Source organism: Phyllostomus discolor, chromosome 4 (genome assembly GCF_004126475.2).
Source record: "Phyllostomus discolor isolate MPI-MPIP mPhyDis1 chromosome 4, mPhyDis1.pri.v3, whole genome shotgun sequence".
In the NCBI taxonomy this organism is placed as follows: domain Eukaryota; kingdom Metazoa; phylum Chordata; class Mammalia; order Chiroptera; family Phyllostomidae; genus Phyllostomus; species Phyllostomus discolor.
This window is the reverse complement of record NC_040906.2, coordinates 137,425,574-137,447,638: the sequence shown is the minus strand read 5'-3', so window position 1 is coordinate 137,447,638 and position 22,065 is coordinate 137,425,574. Positions and strand designations below refer to the sequence as shown.

Genomic DNA, 22,065 nt, shown 5'->3' with positions numbered 1-22,065 from the left:
CTTCATCCAGAGAGGCCGTCTCTCCTAGGAGAGGCCGAACAGAGGTAGTTCCTAAGAACAGTGCCCCACTCCTCTCTGCCAGGTCCTCTTCTCCAGAAGGTCTTCCTTCCAGCAGCTCTGAAGAAATGGCTCAAAGAGGCAGGTTTACCCAGCAGGGGAGAGTCCAAGGGTCAAACAAGAAGAATCACTCCTCCCCGGAAATGACTGGCATTATAGAGGAATGGATGCTTCATCTCTCACTTCTGGGAAAATTCCCCACTGAGGCTCTCATATTTCTGCCTCTTGTAATGAGGAGGAGTAAAAGCAAAGAAGGGATGAAAGAAGATATAGTACCTAAATGTCTGCCCAAATTGCCATTATTTCTTCCCTAAATAAATAAAAACAGAAATTAAAAGCCAGAAAGAGTCCTCTTTGGAGGTGGGGGAAAAGAGCACCAGTCCCACTTGAACCAATGTCCAAAAGGTTAAAAGGAAAGAGAACTCCCCGCCTCTCACATCCCCAAGCCCTCTTACCAACTCACAGCCAATGCCAGCTGGGACAAAGGCAAATACATCAGCCTCTTAATTCCACATTTGAAGGAAACCAAATTAGGAACTAATTCTCAGTTCCACTGATTTCTCTAAATCACTTGCCAGATTAAGAATAGACAAATGTGGAAGAAACTTTCAGAAAATTTGTATTAAATCTTATGAAGTATACATACAAATTACTAGAGTTTCACTTACAAAACACAGGCCTCTCTTACATGCCTGATGTCATGATTTAAAAGCAGGCATTTTCCTATACATAGTATCATGGAAGCACACTTGCTATGAGCTAGAACTTGGTAGCAATGCTTAGATGTTTTATTATACCTTTATTTTCTGATATTTTCATTACATTTTAATCTCAGCAAAGGTACTAGCAATAATATATATGTCTTTTCAAAATACTGCAAAATTATCCTCATCACCCTTAATTTTGTATTAAAATATCAGCATTCTGCCAACTGTTCACCAGTATAAGTCTGCACTAGTCTTACATTTAAACAGAATCTTTGAAGATTATTTTTTAGATTTATACACCATTTATTGTATTTACTCAGGAATGTTACAGGTGCAATGTGCAAATAGGCTCATTTTTAAATAAGGCATCCTATACAAAGAGAGTAATTCCAGTTAGAGGTAGTCCTCCATGCTAAAATTCAAGATAGGGTATTCTTTCCCATTGAATACACACCACATGAATTATGCATGTAAATCCCCATTCATTCGTCTGTGATTATATATTAAATAGGTTAGTCAAAATGTTTTCTTAGTAAAACAACAAATGTGAAGAATTAAACCTGTAAGCTTAATGCCAGGTAAATCTATTCCAAAGTACTGCTCAAATAAGGGGTATTACCCAAGTTTAACAGAAAAAAAGCACCCGACTTCTGTGTGTTCCTAAAGCTCACGTAACTGCATTGTGCTAAAATCACTACCATGAATAGGAGTTTCCTAGCTTAGCACATCAGAACTAAAGCTCCAACTGAGACTCGAAATTCCTCTACATAGTATCAACATGGCAAGTACTGTACTTTCAAGCTGGAACAGCGCTCACACAGTGAGGTTGCACCTGTCTCTACACTCAAAGAGATGTGAATAATGGGTGCATAGTACTGCTTAAATTTATAACGTTTATAAAATCAAAATTATTATAGCCAAAAGTTGTTAATGATGAAGAGCCCATCACATATAGCCCATCTGTGATGAGCTATGCTAAATGAGTTACATGACCGTTGTCATTTCGTCTCCTCCTCCCGCCACTCCTGTTGCCCAGATGAGGCAACTGGGAGGTGTGACTTCACCAACATCACAGAGTAAGAGGTGAGCTCCAGATTCAAACCCAGCTTCTTTGTTTCTGAAATCCACACACCTGGGCACTCCCTTCCCAGCATCCCATAACAATACGGTTACTACTAGTGATAAGAGTGTACATTAGAGAACACTTGTTTATTACTTGCCTTTTAGTATCTGGTTGTAATAATAGCTACTTTACTTACCAATTCCATTAGAACACTTAATACTTGTGCTGTCTAATCTTGACCTAAGCAATTTTTGGTCTATTTTCTTTTATGTAGAGTCAGGATAGTAGTAATAATTGTCTTACTGACTTCATACAGTCATGGTAAGAATGAACAAGGACTGTGCATAAGAGCACTTTTGCTCTAGGTGCAAATGTTAGTTGTTGATGATAATATTTTGTCATAAAGGAAATATACTGTACTCTGAGAGAAGAATTTGTGGGCCAATTAAATCTTAGAAGTGAGAAAGAAAGGAAATCCAAACATTGCCCACATTTTGGACTTTAAATAACTTCAAGGAGATTTGCGTCCTCTCTCCAAGATAGAAGCCACTCTCCTCCGTGGGAAGTGTGGATACTCCCTAGATAGCCATTTCCTCACCAGGATTCAGAATGTTCTCAGTGAGCAATCCTGGCATTACAGGCAGGACTAAGAGTTAGGGAGATGGGCTCTAGATATTCTGACTCTGGGAAGTCACTGGAACTCTCAGGGACATGCCAGAATGCAGGCTTTAGGAGGGCCTGCTGCATAACAGGTGCTCAAAATATTGGTTAAGTGGATGAATAGACATTGACAACTATAAAAGGAAGGTATTGGAATAGATGGGTAATTTTCAGATATTCCCTTTTGCTGCAGAACTCTTTTTTTCCCAGTAAGATCCCCAAATCACAAAATATAAACCAGATGAAGGCAGTGAGCTTGGAACAAATCAGGGTTTAGCACCGAGATACCAAGACCCTGCAACCTAGACCTTCTCCTTGCCCAGTTAACATCACCCTCCACCCCTCTGAGAAAACTCCACCACGCAGTGTGGAAACCACTGATCTGGATGCAAAGTCCCCTTGACTCAAATTCCATGAGTCTAAATACTGATTTCTATCATTAACCAGTTAATTATTTCTATATCAAGAAAAGTAAACTAGCTACTTTTTGGAAACAAGTAGCTTAACTAATATTTATTTTAAAGTATTCTAAATTGTTTGAATTCTTACAAAATATCCCGTGTGCTTTCCTACATTTCCTATCCTCTCCTGCAGTTTCCTGGACCTGGCCAATGGTCCATGAGCCATAGTGGTGTATGTTCATTCTACATCTTCTGTCTTTCTACCAGCTGTGGCCGCAGGTTCTAAAGATCACTACTTCTAGATGGAAGAGGGCCACCCAGTCCACATGGAACTGTTCAAGTAGGGAATAAAATTTTATTATGGTAAGCCACAAAGATCTGAAAGTTGATTATGTTAACTTTTCTAACAAAAAATATTTTTAATATAACAGGGATATTTAGACTGAACACTGAAGAGATCTTTTATAATTCATGGCTCTATTTTCCTACCCAACAAGGAGTCCTCAGAGTTTAGAGATTACTCAAGGTATATACTCCAAGAGAAGAGGTAGGGAGGCCTAAATGGAAGGAGGAAATTTTCCAAACATGTGTCACTGAATTCAACTCCCATTATCGTATATCTTCAGTCCTGTTTTAAATTCCCAGTAGACTGTCTTATTTACAAAAAATTGGTGGGAAGGTATCTTATAGGGCTAAAGGCTTCATGAAAGAATATCATTTCAATTACATACAGAGAAAAGACAAATCAGTTCCCAAGTTAAGTCACTACCCTCCACAAATCTTATTCATTGCCTCATGGGCATCTGCAAGTGTTCTACAGAAAGATTTATACTTCAGGATTCAGGCAATATTGTCAATCCCCCAAAGTGACCTAAAATCTGGACCCTCTTAACAACTGATTTAAAGGTTTGAACTTGCTCATAAATCTGAAGTTTATCCTCATCCTATTGGCCTCATATTTAACCTGTAACTTCCTTTGGTTTTTAGGCAGTTAAGAAATATTTAACTTTTCCAAGTTTCTTATTTTGATTTTCAGCTAAAATTATTAAGTGGATGCTGTGCTAAATCACCCAGATGCCCCTTGCAAGACTGAGGGACATCCTCCTCTGCATACTAAGGTTGCACTTAGCTGTTAACCCCAGCCCTTTGACATTGCCGTCTGCTGAGGACAGCCACCTCCGCCAAGGCCAGGTCCCATTCCCCAGGCAGCATGAAATCAATGACTGTTCAATGCAAGACCACTATTAGCTAGTTTCATGGCTCCCAAGGGGCTGACTCAGGCCTTATTGTGCCTGCACTGCAGCCCAGCTTCTCCCACTTTCCAACTTTTCTGCTTCCCTTCCCACTCAGCTGGTAATCCTGAAAACACTCTCTAAAACCTTCTTGTATAATAATCTCCATCTCAGAGTCTGCTTCTGGGAAACTTGACCTACAACAAATCCAAATTATTGTACAGCCATGAGGATGGGAAAGAAGTCAATCTAAAATGGTTAGAGCTTTTCCTATCACCTTGTATGTCCCCAACTATCCCTCATGGTAAAGGATCTGAAGCAAATCATGTCACTGTTTATTCTGTATCTCCAAATGCTTTCAAGGTAAAATAAAAAGGGGCACCCTGGTACAGAGGACAAAACCATGAACTGAAAAGATATATGTAGAGAAAGATAATTTACCTCAATACCAGAGTGCTCATTTATGGAGATTCTGTTTGTGTGTATGTGTACATACATATACACACATATGCATGCACATGCATATGTATAACATAAGCATGTGTGTACCCATTATTGAATTAAAATTTGCTTTTTTCTTGAACATGAAAATTCAAGATGCAGTCTTGATAATGCCTATATAATGTGTGGAAAAAGAACAACTACAAAGTTCTAATCAGGTCTCTCTTTTGGTCAGAAAAAAAAATAACAGAAACCTACTCAGACTAGCTCAGATCAAAGTTACAAAGCAAAGTATTCAGCTCGGCCTCATGGTGACTCAGCCTGGGAGGTTAAGATGAAAGACTCTTCCCTTGATGTCTCAGGGGCCAAAGGGCCTCTCTTCCCTGCATGTCTTTGTCAGTCTCTCCCCCTCTGTTGACTCATCTTGCACATGGCCCAACATGCCTTCCTCTGTAGGTCAGTGATCATCTCTTTCTCTGGTAAATCCATACTCCTGCTTTCTCACCAACCTCGACCTTTCCTCCTCATCCTCAATTCCCTAACTCCTATCACTCTCCGAAGATGACTCAACTCCTACTTCACAGGAGAAAACAGAAACCATCAGATATTTGGTCCCTCATCTTTCCAACCACAAACCTATACCCTTTTTCTTTTATTTAAACCATTTTGTTCACTGTATTATTTCCATCAACTTTTAAACATCCCATATTTACTCTATTTATATTCAACTTAAAAGAGGCCCACATTGGACCTACATTTAAATTCTATTTAAAAGAGTCTCATCCGTTCCCTCCAGGTATCGGCTCATATCTCTATTCCCAAACTTCTTGACAGATTTGCCCATAATAACTATATATATTTAATCACCTTCCTTTCAACTCTAACCATTCCAATCTAGTTCTGGCCCCAACACTTTATAGAAAAATCTCTTTCTGAAGTCACCAATGGTCTCCATGCTGCTGAACCCAATAGCTAGTTATCAGTTATTGTATCTGACGCCTCAGCAGAATATCTTTTTTATTAATTCAAATATAATTTACACACAGTGAAACGCACAGACCCTAAGTGTACAATTTGATCAATTTGACAAATGTATAACATACATAATATACATCCCTATCAACACATAAGCCACTTCTATACCTCCAGAAAATTGCCTCTTATCCCTTTTCCGTCAACCCCTCACCGCTGCTACCATAAAAGAGAACACCAATCTGATTTATAACACCACAGATTAGCTTTGCTGAGAGCTTTATGTAAATAAAATCATAAGGTCTGCACTATGTGTGTCTGACTTTTTTATTCAGCATTATGATGTTGAAATTCATCTCTATTGTTCATGTGTCAGAAGTGTATTCCTCTTTATTGCTGGATAGATTTTCATGGAATGAATATAACATAGTTATTTCTAGTTTAGGGCTATTATGAAGAAGGCTGCTATGACCATTCTCATATAAGAGTTTTTGTAAATACACGTTTTCATTTTCAGTTTTCTTCTATAAATATCTATTTATGGAGTTCCTGGGTCATAGTATAGATACTTGCTTAACTTTTTAAGAACTGAACAGTTTCCTAAAATAGTTGTGCCATATTATGCTCCCACAAATAATGTGTAAGAATTCTAGTCACTCATTACCTTTACCAACATATGATATTGCCAGTCTTTTCTATTTATTTTAATCATCCTAGTGATATAAAATACTCTCTTTTCTTTCCTTTGGTATAACAAGGGTTTCTTGGTTCTATTCTACCTTTCTTCCTTAATATCTTTGCAAGGCCATTGTCCTCTTCCAACTTTTAAAAGTGAAGTTTCCTTAAGGCTCATTTCTTGGCTTTTTTCTTCTCTGACTCTAGTCATTCATCCTAACCTGGAACTTCATTGCCACCTGTATATAGATACATTGCCACCTGTATATAGATACATGTATATAGATCATAAATTTACATTTCCAACCCACCCTGTCCTCTGCCTATAAAGCCAAACAACCAAAACTAAATTTAGGATCTCCCTTCCATTCCTCCAGAACCTGGCGGCACAAGTCAGATCAGCTCACATTTAACCCATTCTTTAAAAACTGGCTTTCTCTTCCCAAACCTGTCTGAAATCTTAACATTTTGCCATCCCCACCAATGTCCTTGCTTCTAACATCTTTCACCTGAACTTCTGCGATAGACTCCCAGCCCAGCTGTTTCACACACACTATGAGCCCTGGGCCTTAGTCAATTGGTTCTTGATACTGCAGCCAGAATGGCTTTTTAAAAATACCAGTAGAGCTCTGGCAAGGATGGCTAAGTTGATTGAGTGCCAGTCTGTGAACCAAAGGGTCTCAGGTTCAATTCCCAGTCAGGGCACATGCCTGGGCTGCCAGCCAGGTCTCCAGTAGCAGGGGGCATGCAAGAGGCAACCACACACTGATGTTTCCCTCCTCTGTTTCTTCCTCTCTAAAAGTAAATAAAATCTTTAGAAAATAAATAAATAAAATACCAATAAGACTATATATCTTTCTTCAAAACTTTTTGCTTCTTCACATAAAGATAAAGCTTCATACCATGACTTGAGAGACCCCCTATATTGTCAGGATTCTGCTTACCTCCCGCAAGTCCTCTCAAACCACATCCCTCTGGGCCTCTTCTGGACTTTCTCCTCTTCCACGGTGGCAGCCTCTTTCCACTTCTTCAGAATCACTGTTCCCCCTCCCACCAAGACCCACTATTCTTCCTGCCCACAAGGTCCTTTATGCCCTACTTGCCTAATTAACTCCTACTCATCTTCAGATCTTAGTTTTAGTCCTCACTGTCATCTATGGAGAGCCACCCCTGGTCAGCCTGATTTCAGTCAAAATTCCTAGTTTATATTATCTTATCAAAATGTTATATTTTGTTCTGTGTTATATTTATCATGGGCTTTAATTTTACATTTAATTTTTATTTTACTTGAAATAAAATAGACCTCCTCCCACAAAAGGCAAATTCTGTAAATGAAATAAAATTAACTTTCTTAAAAGATACTTTATAGAAAGAATGTTTTAAGTTTTTATGTATGTGGGTGTGAGAATTTACACATGTAGATGCATGGGTGTATATATGAGTTTGCATTCCCTTCCCTTCCCACCCCAACTCTTTCCCCGGGTCACTGACCAACAGTCTGCTGAAGCCAAAGCTCCACAGAAGGGAGAACCACAGAAAGCTCTTCTCACAGGGAACAAAACTAACTGGCTTTTCTAAGTGAGAAAACAAAACATCATTTTACTATGTACATAATTCAAAAACATAGTAGGAAAAGCTATTTGAAATCATAAATTGCTGCATATGAAAACACTATATTTTAGAGAAGTATTAAAAGTTATAAATAAAGTGATCATAATTAAGAAGTATTGATACAGCATAAAATTGCAACAAACATCATTGTAAAGGCAATACTTAAATAAAATATTTCTTAGTTCCTGGCAGTCATCCACCTTTTTGGAATAAAACTCACAATAACTGAATTCAAAATCAACAAAGTAATTAGAGGTTCCCTTAGAGTTTTCTATAACAGGATATATATAATCTTATAAAGCAGGTAAATCAAACCAAATTTGAAAAATAAACTAATTGTTTAAATTTCATGGCAAATGTAAACCCTGTGGAGAGAGAGGCAGTGGGAAAAACAATGGGCCAGGAGAAAAAGACCCAAAGTCTCTTACCTAACTAGCTGTCTTAATAATTAATAATGAAAACCTGAAAGAGTCTCTGGGCCTGTTTTCTCTTCTGAAAAGTAAAGCTGGAATAAATCTTCACTGGTTAAAAGGTTTCTGTTTGATTGCCAGTTCTCATCAGCTGATAGGCTGGACGTTCAGAAACCTTGCAAGGTCTCCAACATCTATCAGCAATGCTGCTGTAGGCACAGGAAGTCGCCTGCGCGCCATTGGCCAGCCCGGGATGAGGCGATCTCTCAGCTCCCATCTCCGCCTCAACTCAGTCCAGCCGTGTTATGGCCAAGGCCAGTGCTTTTGTGTCCTGACTTACCGAGCCTGTGATTTCAGTTCAACAGCACTTATTGAGGCCCTACTATGCATCAACCACAGGGGGCTGCAACAAAAATACAAAGATGTGTAGGAGAAAAACCCTGCTTTCAAGAAGTTTAAGTCTAGAAATGATGACCTAACCGAGGGGCATTTTTCCAATTAAAAATATAATCAGGACAACACTTTATAGTCATGTGCATCTGATCTGATTCTAAATATTAAATCAGAGAATATGTTATACTTTAAACTATTACTGAAGTTAGCAATGTTTTAATTCAAAGGAAATGTTTCCATGAAGCATGTCTATCTAGAAGATTACTTTTTAAAATATATTATTTACATCTTCCCACAATGACACTCAAACACTACAAGAACACTGCCCTTCAAAAGGTGGAAGTGGGAGGGAGGAGGGAAGGGCTGGGTGGGTGGGTTGGGATGGGAGTAAAAGATACAAAATTGTACTGCAACAACAATTAAAATAAAATTTAAAAAAGATAATGATAAATTAAGAGTAAAGCAGAGCATCTGAAAATTATATTTCAATTTAACCTTGCAATACCCAGTATCCAGTAGATTCTCCTCATAAGTTCTGGCCAATCTGGTTCTCTCACAAACACTCAGCTCACTCTCTGCTTTCAGAATTTGCTGCTAGAATTCCCATAGTTAGAATAACCTTCCCACTCCGTCCACCTACTCGCACTTTACTAATCCATCCAGCAGCCTTAGGTGACTCCTCCACTCCACATCCTCTAAATCCATTCATTCATTCATTCATTCATACACACAGTTTTAAAAATTCAGGCAACTATTATATGCCAGCCTTGTGCTTATATGAGGGATATAAGTAAGAATGATCCTGCTTCTGTTGTACCAAGGTGAGACTGTCACGTGAAAAAGGCTATGACAAAGATGTGCATGGAGGGCAGATATTAAAATTAATCTGGGAAGTCTGAGCTGAGGTGTCCCAAGGTAATTTGAAATGTTACAGAAAAATTAAGTAGATTAAGAAGGAAATTCCTAGCAGAGAGTAAAGCATGGTGGAGCCACCCAGTTGTGAAGCAATGATGATCCTGTGAGAACTAGTTCAGTAAGGCTGTGGCGGGAGAGTGTGCGTGGTCCAGTGAGAGGATATAGTCAGCAGGATGCAGATTATGGTTTACAGTTTACTCTGAAAGCAAAGGGGCCTTACTGAAGGGACATAATCAGATGAATTTTAGAGAGATTCCTCTGACCTCAGTGTGAACATCAGATGGGAGGAGGTCTGACTGTTGGTAGAGAAACTAATTAAAGGTTATTGCAGGCACCCAGGTGAGCAGTGACGAAAATCTACCTTAAGATAGATCTGTAGGATTTGACAGAGGGCTAAATAAGGAGTTGTGATGGTGATGCTACCCATAATGACAGAGATTACAGAAGATGTTTAGGCAGAAAATCAAGGAATTTCTGATGGGTCACAATTAGTTTGCAGTACCTATGAGACATCCAGGTGGCAATAGTTAGCAGGTGGTTAGATACATCAATCCAGAATTAGGAAGAATTCTAATGTAGTAATATAGATTTGGGAATCATTAACACGTAAGTATGACTAAAACCAGCAGTGTGCTTAACACTGACCAGACATTGCATATAAAATTGAAGGAGTAGAATGTCAAGGGAAGGCCTACATTTGAGAATCAAGAGAGGACTGAATAGGGACATAGGAAATTGGAAGGCAAATAAGAAGGAAATGGAATTATAGAAGGAAGGGCAAGTGAGAGCTCCATGAAGTCCTCCAGCTCTTATTATAATTACCACTTTGCACTATTTTGAATTATCAAATATGTAGAATTTTTCCAGAATATATATCTCTTGGGTTTTGTTTAATTTTGTTTTGTTTTGTTTTGTTTTTGTTAGATTTGCACTATCTTGTGTCTGCTGCTCCTTGTGGCCTAGGACTATGCTTTCGCTCTGTTTTGTTTTGTGTTACTGCATGTGGCCCTCCAAAAATCATAAACTGTGCTGCCTTTATGGAAGGCAGGGACTAGATAGCCACGTGAGTAAGTCAGCAATCATAGTTCTACTCAGCAGTGACTATTACAACGAAGGCCTTTGAAGTTCCAAATACCAGACTACCCTTTCCAGTGAATGTGTCTGGCCCAACACTCAGACGGCAGTACACTTTTCAGACTAGTGTCAAGTTTTTACCTCAGATTGCTCTATATCAGGCAGCTAGATTTGGCCTAGGGTACAAAGACTTCTATAAACTGAAAGATATAGCTTAATTATAAGAATACTTTACTACATATTTTAAAATTATGTTTTTATGACAATTTTCATGATGGTCATGAAGAATATCAGGGTAGAACCTCTGTACTATTTTTACTGCTACCAAAATTTTAATATCCAAAATAAATGAGCCAGCTCATGTCAATATCCCTTTATTTCAGAAACAAGAATGTAAAATATATCCATTTTTCCCAGAAAAGAAGGGTTAGGTAAGAAGACTTAAGCTGCAATATATTACAAGACAGAGATAGCAAAGGAAGATAAAGTTGCTAAGCTGTGTGAAATAGAAAAGAAAAAGCCATTCGATTACTTGACTTTTGTTTTCATCTCTTTCTACTAAAACACTAAGTAATCTTTCTGACCTGCATAGAATGCCTATATGTGGACATGTCTAGTACCCTATATTTGAAGAAATGTGATACACTGATTTATACATTCCTTAGATATTTCAGAAACCATCTGCCTAGTTTTCTAAAATGTAAACCCCACACATTGAAAACAAAACAACCAGGCCGCCTGAATAAAGGCCTTCTCATTGCCTTTGTGAAGAGCTATGTTTAAATGGTCAAAACAATAATGGGGCACATGATGCTTGTGCACTGATCACTTACAACTTTAAAATAACTTGATATTCCTGAGAGTAAGAACGGTTCTCAAATATCGATCAAGAATGCTTTGAGCACAGAAAGTTGGGAGCTAATTGAATAGACTACATAAAGTCTAGCAAATATAGCCAGAGAACTTCATCAATAACTGCTACTATCCTAGCTTCCTTTAATAAATAAATATATATATACATATCATGCACGAGACCCCTTATAAAAAAGCTAAAATGTGTGAGGCATTTATGCGACAGTGCAGAGACCTCAGTTTGCTTTTAATTACCATACCTTCTCTATGTAGTATAATGGCATCATTCAGATAATAATTACCTAGTACAATAATGGGGAAATAAAGAAATGTATATACTAAATAATATATAAATCATTAGCAAGGTATCCTTTACATCATATAAAGATATCTGTTTGGTTCATTATAGTGCTTTAAAGCAACTAATATCTAATTAAGCACATTACTTACTTTCAAGTTCCACAAAATTACTTTCTATAACATTACCTTATTTTCCTATCTAAACTTCAGAAGAGTTATCAGAATACTGCATCCTAAAATATATTTAAATGTCTTCTCCAAACTGCAGGCTTTTTTGCAAGTCCCAAAGGGGAACTTCCATGAAGAGAATCCTGCAAGCAGCTGCAATCCATGGCTAGCATTATTTGAAAATGTTTTGAAACTTTATTTTGCACTAAAAGGTAGCATTCCACTGAGGCTCCATCAAAGATAACACCTCCTTCTCAGCAAAAGCCTTTCTTTCCACTTACCAAACTATGAGTTTCAAGATTCGATGTGTACAACTTGCTTGCATTATTTATTGATAAGGTATATTTTATCACTGTTAATTGCTTTTCTGAAGTTTTAAATGAATAATTTGGGTCAGGAAAAGCAAAATTTATAAAGAGGCAAACAATATAATTTATCATCCAAATTGAAACTCAAAATTGAAAAAAAGAGGTACTATCCATAATCATAGCATCAAATAGGCATAAACAGACACTGTCCTGGGCAAACCAACTTCCTTTTAAACACCTCTATTTTGTCTTTAAATAAAGGTTCCTGTGAATGGGAAATTTTCACAAACAGCATCAGAGGTAGGAATAGCTACAGTCAATTCTACAGTATATTCCCCTCTTGCCATCCACAGAAAACTGATCTAGATCAAATGAAGGGTATATAAACTTGATGTAAGAGTGTGAGAATATACACGCAGAAAAGCTAAGATCTGGAACAAAATCTTTAAAAATCTTAAACACATATAATCCATTACATCGCCCAACAGTAGACTGATTTAAAGAGAAACTACATAAAGAGAAACCACACAAGTATATGGCCCTTCATTCACCTAATTCTTAAAAATATATATTAAATTCAGTGACATTAAAATCATCAGTCTGTTTCTCTAAATTTTTTCTACTAAAAGATGAGGAAACTACCCAGAGCTTTATCTTCTCAGTTTTGAATTAGGATTGTTGCATTTTAGGTATTTCAAAATTTATCTATTTTCCCACATTGATTTTTGTGCTAAAGACATTTATGAGCTATTTAATGAGAAAGAAAGAAGAATGCAAACAAGGTAAATATAACCTCAGATCAAATCCTGGACTCATTTCTCCTCCTGTCTCCTTGCCAGATTCTCACAATGGTGGTGCAGCCCTGACCACACTGCACTGTGGGCGTGACCCCCTGGATGCATCACTCTCCAAGAACTCACCTCCACAGGACCGCCAGTAGCCGCAACAGTCATAGGAAAAGATGATCTTCGGATTCATCTATAGTTTTATAGTAAAGATAATAATGGTACCTTTCCTTGGTACTGCAATTTGAAGTTTAAAAGTGCCTCCACTATCATGTTAAAGCCTCCTAAAATAAGAAAGGCAAGTATGATCAACTCCACTCTACACATAGAGAAACTGAGGCCAGAATCTAGTCCATTGTTCTATCCAGCTATCTATCTAATGCTCACCTCCCTTTCTGGCCATGACAGTTTAAAACCTACCAATTAAAAGACGGCAGGAACTGAGCCAACATCGGGCTGTCAACATAGGACTCCCTATTCTATCCAAAAACTACCAACACCTGACCCAATTTTAATAACTGAAATGTCTTATTACTGAATTGAATATGATATGACACTTTGTTAGAAATAGCCTACCTAATAAATAAACTTCAGAACAATAGTAAGGAAAAAAGATAACCTCGAGGTGGAGGAGGATGGTGGAAACTTGCTAAAGTATTAGAGAATACCATGAGCAAACAAGCAAGGAGATCAGCAAAACCCCAGGTGTATATGGGGTTAGTGAGTCACCTGTGTCCAGATCTCGAGTGGAGGCAGGGGGACCTGGAAAAGGGTCGAAAATGCCACTTAGCCACATAAAATTCTTCTCTTGCTCCTTTTAAGTTTTATTCTCTGGACTCCAGGATCAAATGTCGTTAACAAAGGGTCAATACCTAGCAGAAAGATACCTACCTAGTTCTGAGAATTTCACTAATATTAGAAAACTAATAGAATACTGACAGTGTGGGCTTTTCATAAGGAGGTGAGCACGAAGCAGAGTTAAACATAAAACATGCCCAGCCAAATGCCCGATCCACAGAGGCACTAAGATGTGTAGCCTCGTCCACAGCAGAAGAGGAAAACCAACCATAATGGCCACTTTTAAAAAGACTTACAAGAACACTAAGGCATTATATAGGTTCTGGGTTCTAATACTCTGCTTGCCATGTTCCCTGGACAAATGTACTTCAACTCTTGAGACCAGCTCTAAATTATCCAACTCATCACAGGACAAAATGTAAAGAGTTGCTTAAAAATATAAAATAGCCTATAAAGATAAAATGAAGTACAACACAATGGACTTTATAATCCATGGTACAATGAAACCTGTCTATCTGCATATTACAGATATGGGAGAAGAACAATATTATTTCAGGAATTCCCATATTTGATCTTTCCAGGAAGATTACTATACATATTTAACACAAATTGTTCTCCCTATTTAACAAGCTAAGGAAATAACACTCCCAAGATGTAGTGGTTCTATCCAAGTCAGCAGCAGCGCATATAACCCACACAGGTTTCCATATTCTACCTCCAATTTGTAATCTATTTACTTAAACAACGACGCCCCCTCAGTTCCAGTTAAGAAGGAACACACACAAGTTGAAAGAAAGTCAAGGCAGGCTGACAAAAAATGTGAACTAATGGTTATGCCTCTTACCCTTCATTCCCCTTAACGCCTCCCTTCTCTCATATTTTAGGCTTCCCTTTCCTGTTTTCTCCATGAGGATCTGAGAACTCAATACTGAGCACATGCATTTACTAAGATAGGTTTGTGTGGAAAGTGGAAAACGCCAGTAGAGTTCAGAGTTAACCTTCCCTAAATTTAACCCTGTCCATTAATGACGTGAAGGAGACTGGGCTCTGAGTACAACGTTGTAAGTGTTCTCACCCCCAGGTTTTTCTACTTAACACGACATCTCCTCGGAACTAGCAGACCTCTGCTCATTGTTTGGTCACTTTCTCTCACTACTGTTGCCTTTTTCTTTTCCTACTTACCCACCTTGCTTCAGCAATGACAGAATATTTTGGAGTGTACAATATGAAAGTCTTTGCGAACTGCAATGAAAGCATGATATCTTCATATGTGGGAACTCTATCCTTACCCTTGCCCAGCTGTCTCGGTCTACATTTCCTTCTCATCCCAGTTGCTAATTGGGGTCTCTCATATTGAGCCTTATGGATACATTTCAGGCCACAATATTATAATTGCTTGGAGGGAGAAAATGAAGAAAGAAAAGCTGAAGTTATAAGAGTTTTACTCCTTCTACTTTCTTTTTCCTCCCACAAAGGAGGTGGATATTACAGATGTTTGAAAAGTTAGCATTTGGCTTCCCATTAAGAGAGAAGTCCGAAGTCAATAGTCCAAAGTCTTTGTAAATCAATTCACACCATGAATTGCAGGATTCAAGAGAAAAATGGAACCTCATGGAATCCCAGTTTAATATTCCTGCCCATATCTACAGAGTAAGTGGCAGGACTAGATCTAGAACCCTAAAATGTGTGGATCTAAGTTTAATGTTCTTTCCACCATAACGTAATTGTTTTTATTGTTTTTGAGCTGCAGACAATTCCCCTGCCCTCAATCCACAGGAAAACTATTAACCAGAGTGTGGGTGAATCTGCAGGCCCTCCGAGAATCTGCAGCTTAACTTCTAACCAGCCTACCCTCTTGCCAAACCACACTCTGATACTAAGGAAAGAGAAGAAGCTAATTTAAGGAAAAGGTATATGAACTACAAGCTTCTTCCTAGTAAGGAAGTATAGTATGCGGGAAAATATTTGGACTTAGAATAAAAGGTCCAAATTGTACATCAACTGTAATTAAAACATTTTTTAAGTTATTTTTTAAAAAAAGAACGAAAGGTCTGGTTTTGCATGCTGATTGGGCCATGTTACATGAGTCACCTGAGGGTACCACCGGAACTCTCCGAGTGTAACATGAGGATTTGAGGATCATATGACCTAACTTACCTTCTGCACAGGTTGTTGTGAAAATTCAAATATACATGTATTGAACTTGAGCATAGTTCAACTATTTGACATGTAAGTCAATAACTACTTATAATAATGGCCAGAATAAGGTAAATGCTTAATAAATGTTAGTAGTTTTATTAAATATTCCAATATGGTTTTCAATCTCCATTCTCAAGCCATCCCTTTAACTCTGTTTCTATTTTTTTCTCTTCTCTACTATTCTATAGCTCCTTTCTCTATGAAGCTTTTATAAAAAAGGAATAAGATTTTAGATCTAATGAGATCTTATCTGATTCAGGCCCCAGATAATGCAGTTTTCAACTCATGTAATATATTGGCTCATGGTATCTGCTGAGAGTTACTTAAAGGAGTATTCATTGAGGAAGTTAGGTTTCAAAAAGTCTCTAGAACACACCCACACACACCCTAAAACTCCACTAAGATTAAGAAAAGACCTCTTCTTTTTAAATAATTATATCAACCATTAAAAATTATTTCCAAGAGTCAACTATTTCTTGTAATATACCAATGGTATTTAAAATCAGTGTACTTTGCTAACAAAGTACTTACAATTCAAATAAAATTTTTCTGAAAACTTGAGGTGAAATCCTCCTCCATTTACACACATTTAAAGATATTACCAAGACCAAGTAGTAATTTACAGTCAAGGCTGATAAAACTATATGACTATATTTTAATTGATATTTTATAATGTTTCTTTGGCATATTTACCCAGGACTGTTCTATCTTCTCTGTATTAGTTCCTGTTTTTATGCATTGTGAAAAGAGAGAGCATGCACAGTAGGCAGCGCAAGGCGATGGCTCATCAGTGATGACAAACATGAATTTTAGGTCTAGCTGCTCCGTTACCAGAACTTTAGCTTTGCATGATGTGTTGTGAATTTCTCAGATGTGCAATAGGGGAAACTAAGTATTACCACAAAAACTTATCTCTGATTTAACAAATATTTCAGGACCCTGTGGAAAGCATCCCGTTTTCCAATCTATTTTTATGCAAAGTTTAGTAAAGGCCAACACCTTTGACTTTGTGTCATTAAGTTTCCATATATAGTATGTGTCATCTGGATATCCCCTATGATCCCGTTTTTAAGACACAAAATGCACTCTAGAAAAAACATAGTGCTGTTCTACTAATTGCAGCCAATTTGACATGCTTACATGGCAGCAAACTGGTATTCCAAAACACTCACTGATGTGCCACTGCACAAAAGGCCAAGACATTAGCAGCGGAGGCTGATTGATAAAGTTAATGTAGAGGTTAGGGATTATAGAGGGCTGTTGTATAACAGCAGCACATACTGCAATATTCTGTGAATCCTTGCTATAAAGGAACAATATTTGCAAGCCAGTGGGTAGCAGTCATAGGAATAGCAGCGGGAAAGATGAGAGCAGTTGGACAGTGCTCCTGATTTTTATTCATCTATAAAAGCTCATACGATCTTATCATTGCTGTCCTTAGGCAGTTAGCAGGTTTGAGATTCTATCTTAAAACTCCCCCTCTCCCACTTAATAAAATCCCTCACTCTCCTCCATCCCTGGAATAGCCAATGACAGGGCGTGATGGCCACTACTTGCACTGTGCCTTCCCCTTCCTATTCAGACCCTGTCAAGCAGCAGCCTGTGGTTTTCACTGGCTGCTGGAGGCCTCCATCCACCTGCTGTTTGCAGCAAACACCAAAACGAACAGTAGCAAACCTGTAAATCCTGACTGGCAGAAAAGGTGCCCAGGACAAGTGGCCAGGGCTGCAACCCCCGAGGACAGACGGACTGACAACCAGACAGACAGACAGCAGCACCATCAGACACCATCCATTACTTCCAATCTCAGAAGGGGGGAAGCCTGCAGCACCAGGGACGTCATTGTTCCACTAGGGACAGGCAGCAGATTAACGAGGGTTCTGCCTCCCTCAAGCCGGCAGGCTTAAAGTATTCTCTTTTTGGGATGAGAAGGAGCAGGGAATTCAGAAACCTGCTGCTCTTAATAGAACAAGGCCAGCTCTGGCCTTCCAAGTTAATGGTCCTTTTCTGAGTCTACAAGGAAAGGACAGTAATGACTGGATTTTCTACCCTTTTGCTGTGACCTGACACCCACAGCCCTACCTCAATAGTCTCCTCTCCAGTCTGTGTAGCAGTTACACTGGTGGGGACACAGCAGTCTGTGAGTACACTCTCCCTCCCTTCTGTCCTGGGAGGCACTGCTACACTGAGGGGAAGCGGAGGAAACCTTCAGTGGCAGCATCTTCTCTTCAAGAGGCAATCCTAGGGGTTGGGGGAGAGGCCATGCTGGGTGTGCTCTGTGCCTGGTTGTCACCCCTGTTCCTTTCTACCTCTTCTTTGCTATCAGCTAAACAAGATGCAACAGGTTCCCTTTGGTTCCTCAGGGTCTTTAAATTCCCTAGCCCCTGAGTTGAAAACTTTCCTGAACATAGGAAGGCCTCCCAAGGGAAGGCGATGTTGAAGTCTCCTTCAGTTCCACTCTAGGAGCAATGCTAAGGAGCAAGGACAACCAACTCTGGATGCCAGTACCTTGTAGCAGCACAGTGTCACAAATGTCTGCATCACCAGCAAGGGGCCCTTTCCCCTCCCCAGGCACAGGGAAATGGGGCACTGGACAGGAATCCCTTAAAGGGTTGATGGGCTTTTTAAAAGGGGAGATATGTGCAAATGTCCAGTCCCCTATTGTCCCACTTACACCAGGAACTGTGCAGGCCCCAAAAGTCTCTTGGCAACCGGGAAAGAGGACTCTCTATTTTACTCTGACTAGAGTTTCCATCAGCTTCTCCCATTATTAAAAACTTTCCATTGCCAAAGGCATTACATATGGGTAAGAAAAGGTGTCTTCACATAGGTAGTTTGTGTAAAAGACGGTGAATAAAAGCTGAGAGACAGGGTACCCAAGATGGCAACTGTCCCCCAAAAAAGACCCAACCTTGATCTGTGTAATGAATGAGTACCAAAATGAACACTAAAAATGAGCATTTTTCTTATGAAAATACTGACAGCCTTCACTGGGGTAACCCTGCTAAACAACTCCAAGAAGAAAAGAGGAGCTATTCTCAGTACCTCTTCTTCCCACCTCCCCTTCCTTCCACTGATCCCCTGCCCCTAACCTGCTCCCCGCCCAGGGCCCATCCACATGGATGGGATCAGCTCTTCTCAGCCTCTGCGCATCCCAGCCTCAGGGTGGTCTCTGTTCACCCAACCCTTCTATGAACCCTAGTCTCAAGTCATCCTCTCCTGGTTCCTGGACTCTGGACTCGGTGGCATCCTCTCCTTCCTCCTATGCCCCCAACCTCTGCCCTGCCCATGCCCAGCGCCCCTGGCCCCAAGGCGGGAGCCTCAGCCCGCACCCAGCACCGTCGCCAGCCCCCTCCCCCACACGGCCGAGAGGATTGGGTGAGTGAGTGGTGAATGGACCGATGGAGGCACGGAGGCTCGGATGGCGCGGCGGGGGGTGGCTTACTTGAGCATGGCTTCTTCTTTTTCCTCCTCTTCCTTCTGCCGGTCCATCACTGCCATGATAATGTTCCTCTCCTCCTCGGTCAGGTGGCTCAGGTCGGGCAGCTCTTGCATGGGGGGAGGCACCGTGGGTGGGCGAGGACCGCGGGGCCCCACGGCCGAGGACATTTTCATGGCCTGCCAGCCCCCTCCTCAGGCTCTTGGGCTCTCACCTTTCGGATTCACGCCCAGCAGCAGCTGCGCCCCTGCTTCCCCTCACAGCGGAGCCCTCCCGGCCGCGGCGGCAGCGGCACAGCCGGGGAAACAGCGAACCCAGTCTTTCATGATTGTTTGCATCCACCCAGCCCCGGATGCTGCCTTTGTTTTGGTCGCCCTAGCAAGGCTCGGGGCTGCCCTGCCGCCTCCCGCAGCCCAGCCTCGGCCGGCGGGGGCGGGCAGGCAGAGGCGCGGCGAGGGGGCGAGGGCTCGCGCTAGGCTCAGCCGATCCGAGCGTCGCCGGCTGGGCGTGCGGGGCGGGGGCGGGGCCGGGGCTGGGGCAGGGGCTGGGGCCGCGGTGGCCAGCGAGGCAGCTCCCAAGCAGGGCTGCCTCCAGTTTGGGGCTGCGGGAGGGAGAGGGAGAGTTTGGGTGTCAGTTAGGCGGAGTCTCGGAGGCTTCGCTCCCGGGTGATGCTGCTGCTCTCGCAGACACAGCTGCCAGCCACTCAGTCCCGGAGCCGCTCCGCCCACGGGCACCCACCCGCCCACTCCCCTGGCCCGAGCCACGCGTGCCCCAGCCGCTCCCCCACTCTCGCCACCGTGCACCCCACATCTCTCTATCCCCAGGTACCCCTCACCCGTGAGTCATCCTCCTTTCCTGGTTCCTGTTCCGTATCACGCTCCCCATCCCTGTTTTGCCATGGGGTGCCTTAATCATCATCATCCTCGATACCATCTTCATAGTGGAGCATTCGTATTATTTGAGTACCCACAGTGTTCTCAACAGCAGGATGGAACACCTTTGGATGCATTTTTCATCCCTGAGACCATATCTTTCTCGTTACTAGTCAAGTAGCTCTAGCCACAACAAGGTAATTTTTTAAATAATTTTGACACACACGCACACACACCCCTCCAACAGCCTGAGTTTTCTGTGTGCATTCTATGCAGCATCTCTCTAGACCCATCCTCGGTTGGATGGTTGTTCTGCAATTTATCCTGATTTCTCCTCAAGATGCCCCACAACACGGCAACTCTTGAATCTCTCATTCTGGGCTGTGGGTAGCCCTATCACATCACATACCGCACTTCTCCTGTGCTTGCAAATGAATTATGTACTCTAATTTTTCTAATGATGCTCACTATCATTATGTACTCACTTCTTAGCCTCTGTGGGTACTCTTCAGGAAATACTGATCCCAGATAAGAAAAAAAACACCCAACATACCATATTGTAAGAAGCTTCTGTTCAATATCTGGCCCAATGATAGGCATAAAAAATGAGCTTCTCTTGAAAATAAAGACAATCATTTCAAAAAAAATAATGTTATCAGCTTTGAGACCTGGAGACCAAATGTTGTTAACGTGATTATAAAAGAAGCAATATAGAGAAGGGTTCAAATTGAATGACAATTTTATTTTATCAATAGTGATAAGAGAATTGATATGCTTCCCTCCTAGAGAATTTATTTTGTAGTTCCAGGAGGAATCTAGCACTAACATTTTCCCCTCCAATCCTAATTTTTTTCATGAAGAAAAAGGAGATGATATTTATGCATCAAAAAAAATCCCAAAATCTTCCAGTTGAGGGAATGTAATGTTGTAACCATGTGATCTCCCATTGATACAGGTGTTGCCTCTACATGGTATCCACCTGTTTGAATACTTTGAAGACTGGAAGGTTTCTAACCACTTAAATCTATTCCTATGTCTAAATCCCTCTTCTATCTGAAAATCTTTCAACTAATTGAGTTGTCTATCATGTCACCTTCAATTTCCTCCAGAGTAAACCTTCCCAGTTTACCCCACCAGTCATTCTGCAGTATGACTTTAAAGCCAGTCACTGTAGACACCAGCCTTTGCAGGTTTTCACTAGCCTTCCAGAGCAGCAGCATCAGTAATACATGGAAAGAACCACAAACAATGGCAGGCAGTTACTAGTGCTTTCTAATCATTATTTGTTGCACAATTTAACGTTGGCCTAACTTTTTGGTAGCCGTGTCAGTGATGAGGATATCACTGAAATAAGCCCATAGGCCACCAAAATATCTAGTTCTTTTTCATAAGTGCTGCTGCCTGACAGTTTTTCTTTCCTCTAATTAAGTAATTTATGAAATTAGTTTAATCAGCACCTCTTCTTCATTTCTAAAAAATTGTACTTGTTCCCTTCAGCATATATTCAAAGAGGTGGGAGGAATTGTTTGAATTCTGGCCCTACCAGTGATTTTATGATTTTGATGAAATCACTAGTCCTTTCTGAATGTCTGTGTTCTCATCTGAAAAATGGGGTAAAGATATTTAGCTCAAAATAGAAAAGAAATATTAATAAGACATATTTGAAGCATCTACCTATGTGTGTAATACTTTGAAGTTCTCTTTTTTTGCTCTTTCCAAGAAATGTATTAGGC

General features: G+C 40.3%; 1 protein-coding gene across 28 annotated transcripts in view; it reads right to left on the bottom strand.

Annotated features, from left to right (window-relative positions):
- The window catches only part of RIMS1 (regulating synaptic membrane exocytosis 1), a 420,732-nt gene extending 400,799 nt beyond the window's left edge, over positions 1 to 19,933 (bottom strand). For 15 of the 28 annotated variants that reach the window (XM_036024343.1, XM_036024331.1, XM_036024332.1 and 12 more), the window contains exon 1: positions 19,467 to 19,921. In XM_036024343.1, the coding sequence (XP_035880236.1) occupies positions 19,467 to 19,636 (170 nt within the window). In that variant the 5' untranslated portion in view covers positions 19,637 to 19,921. Of the gene's footprint in view, positions 1 to 19,466 lie in introns of all 28 variants that reach the window. The other 13 variants (XM_036024323.1, XM_036024326.1, XM_036024327.1 and 10 more) reach the window with 4 other exon arrangements.
- Between the last annotated feature and the right edge of the window lie 2,132 nt (positions 19,934 to 22,065).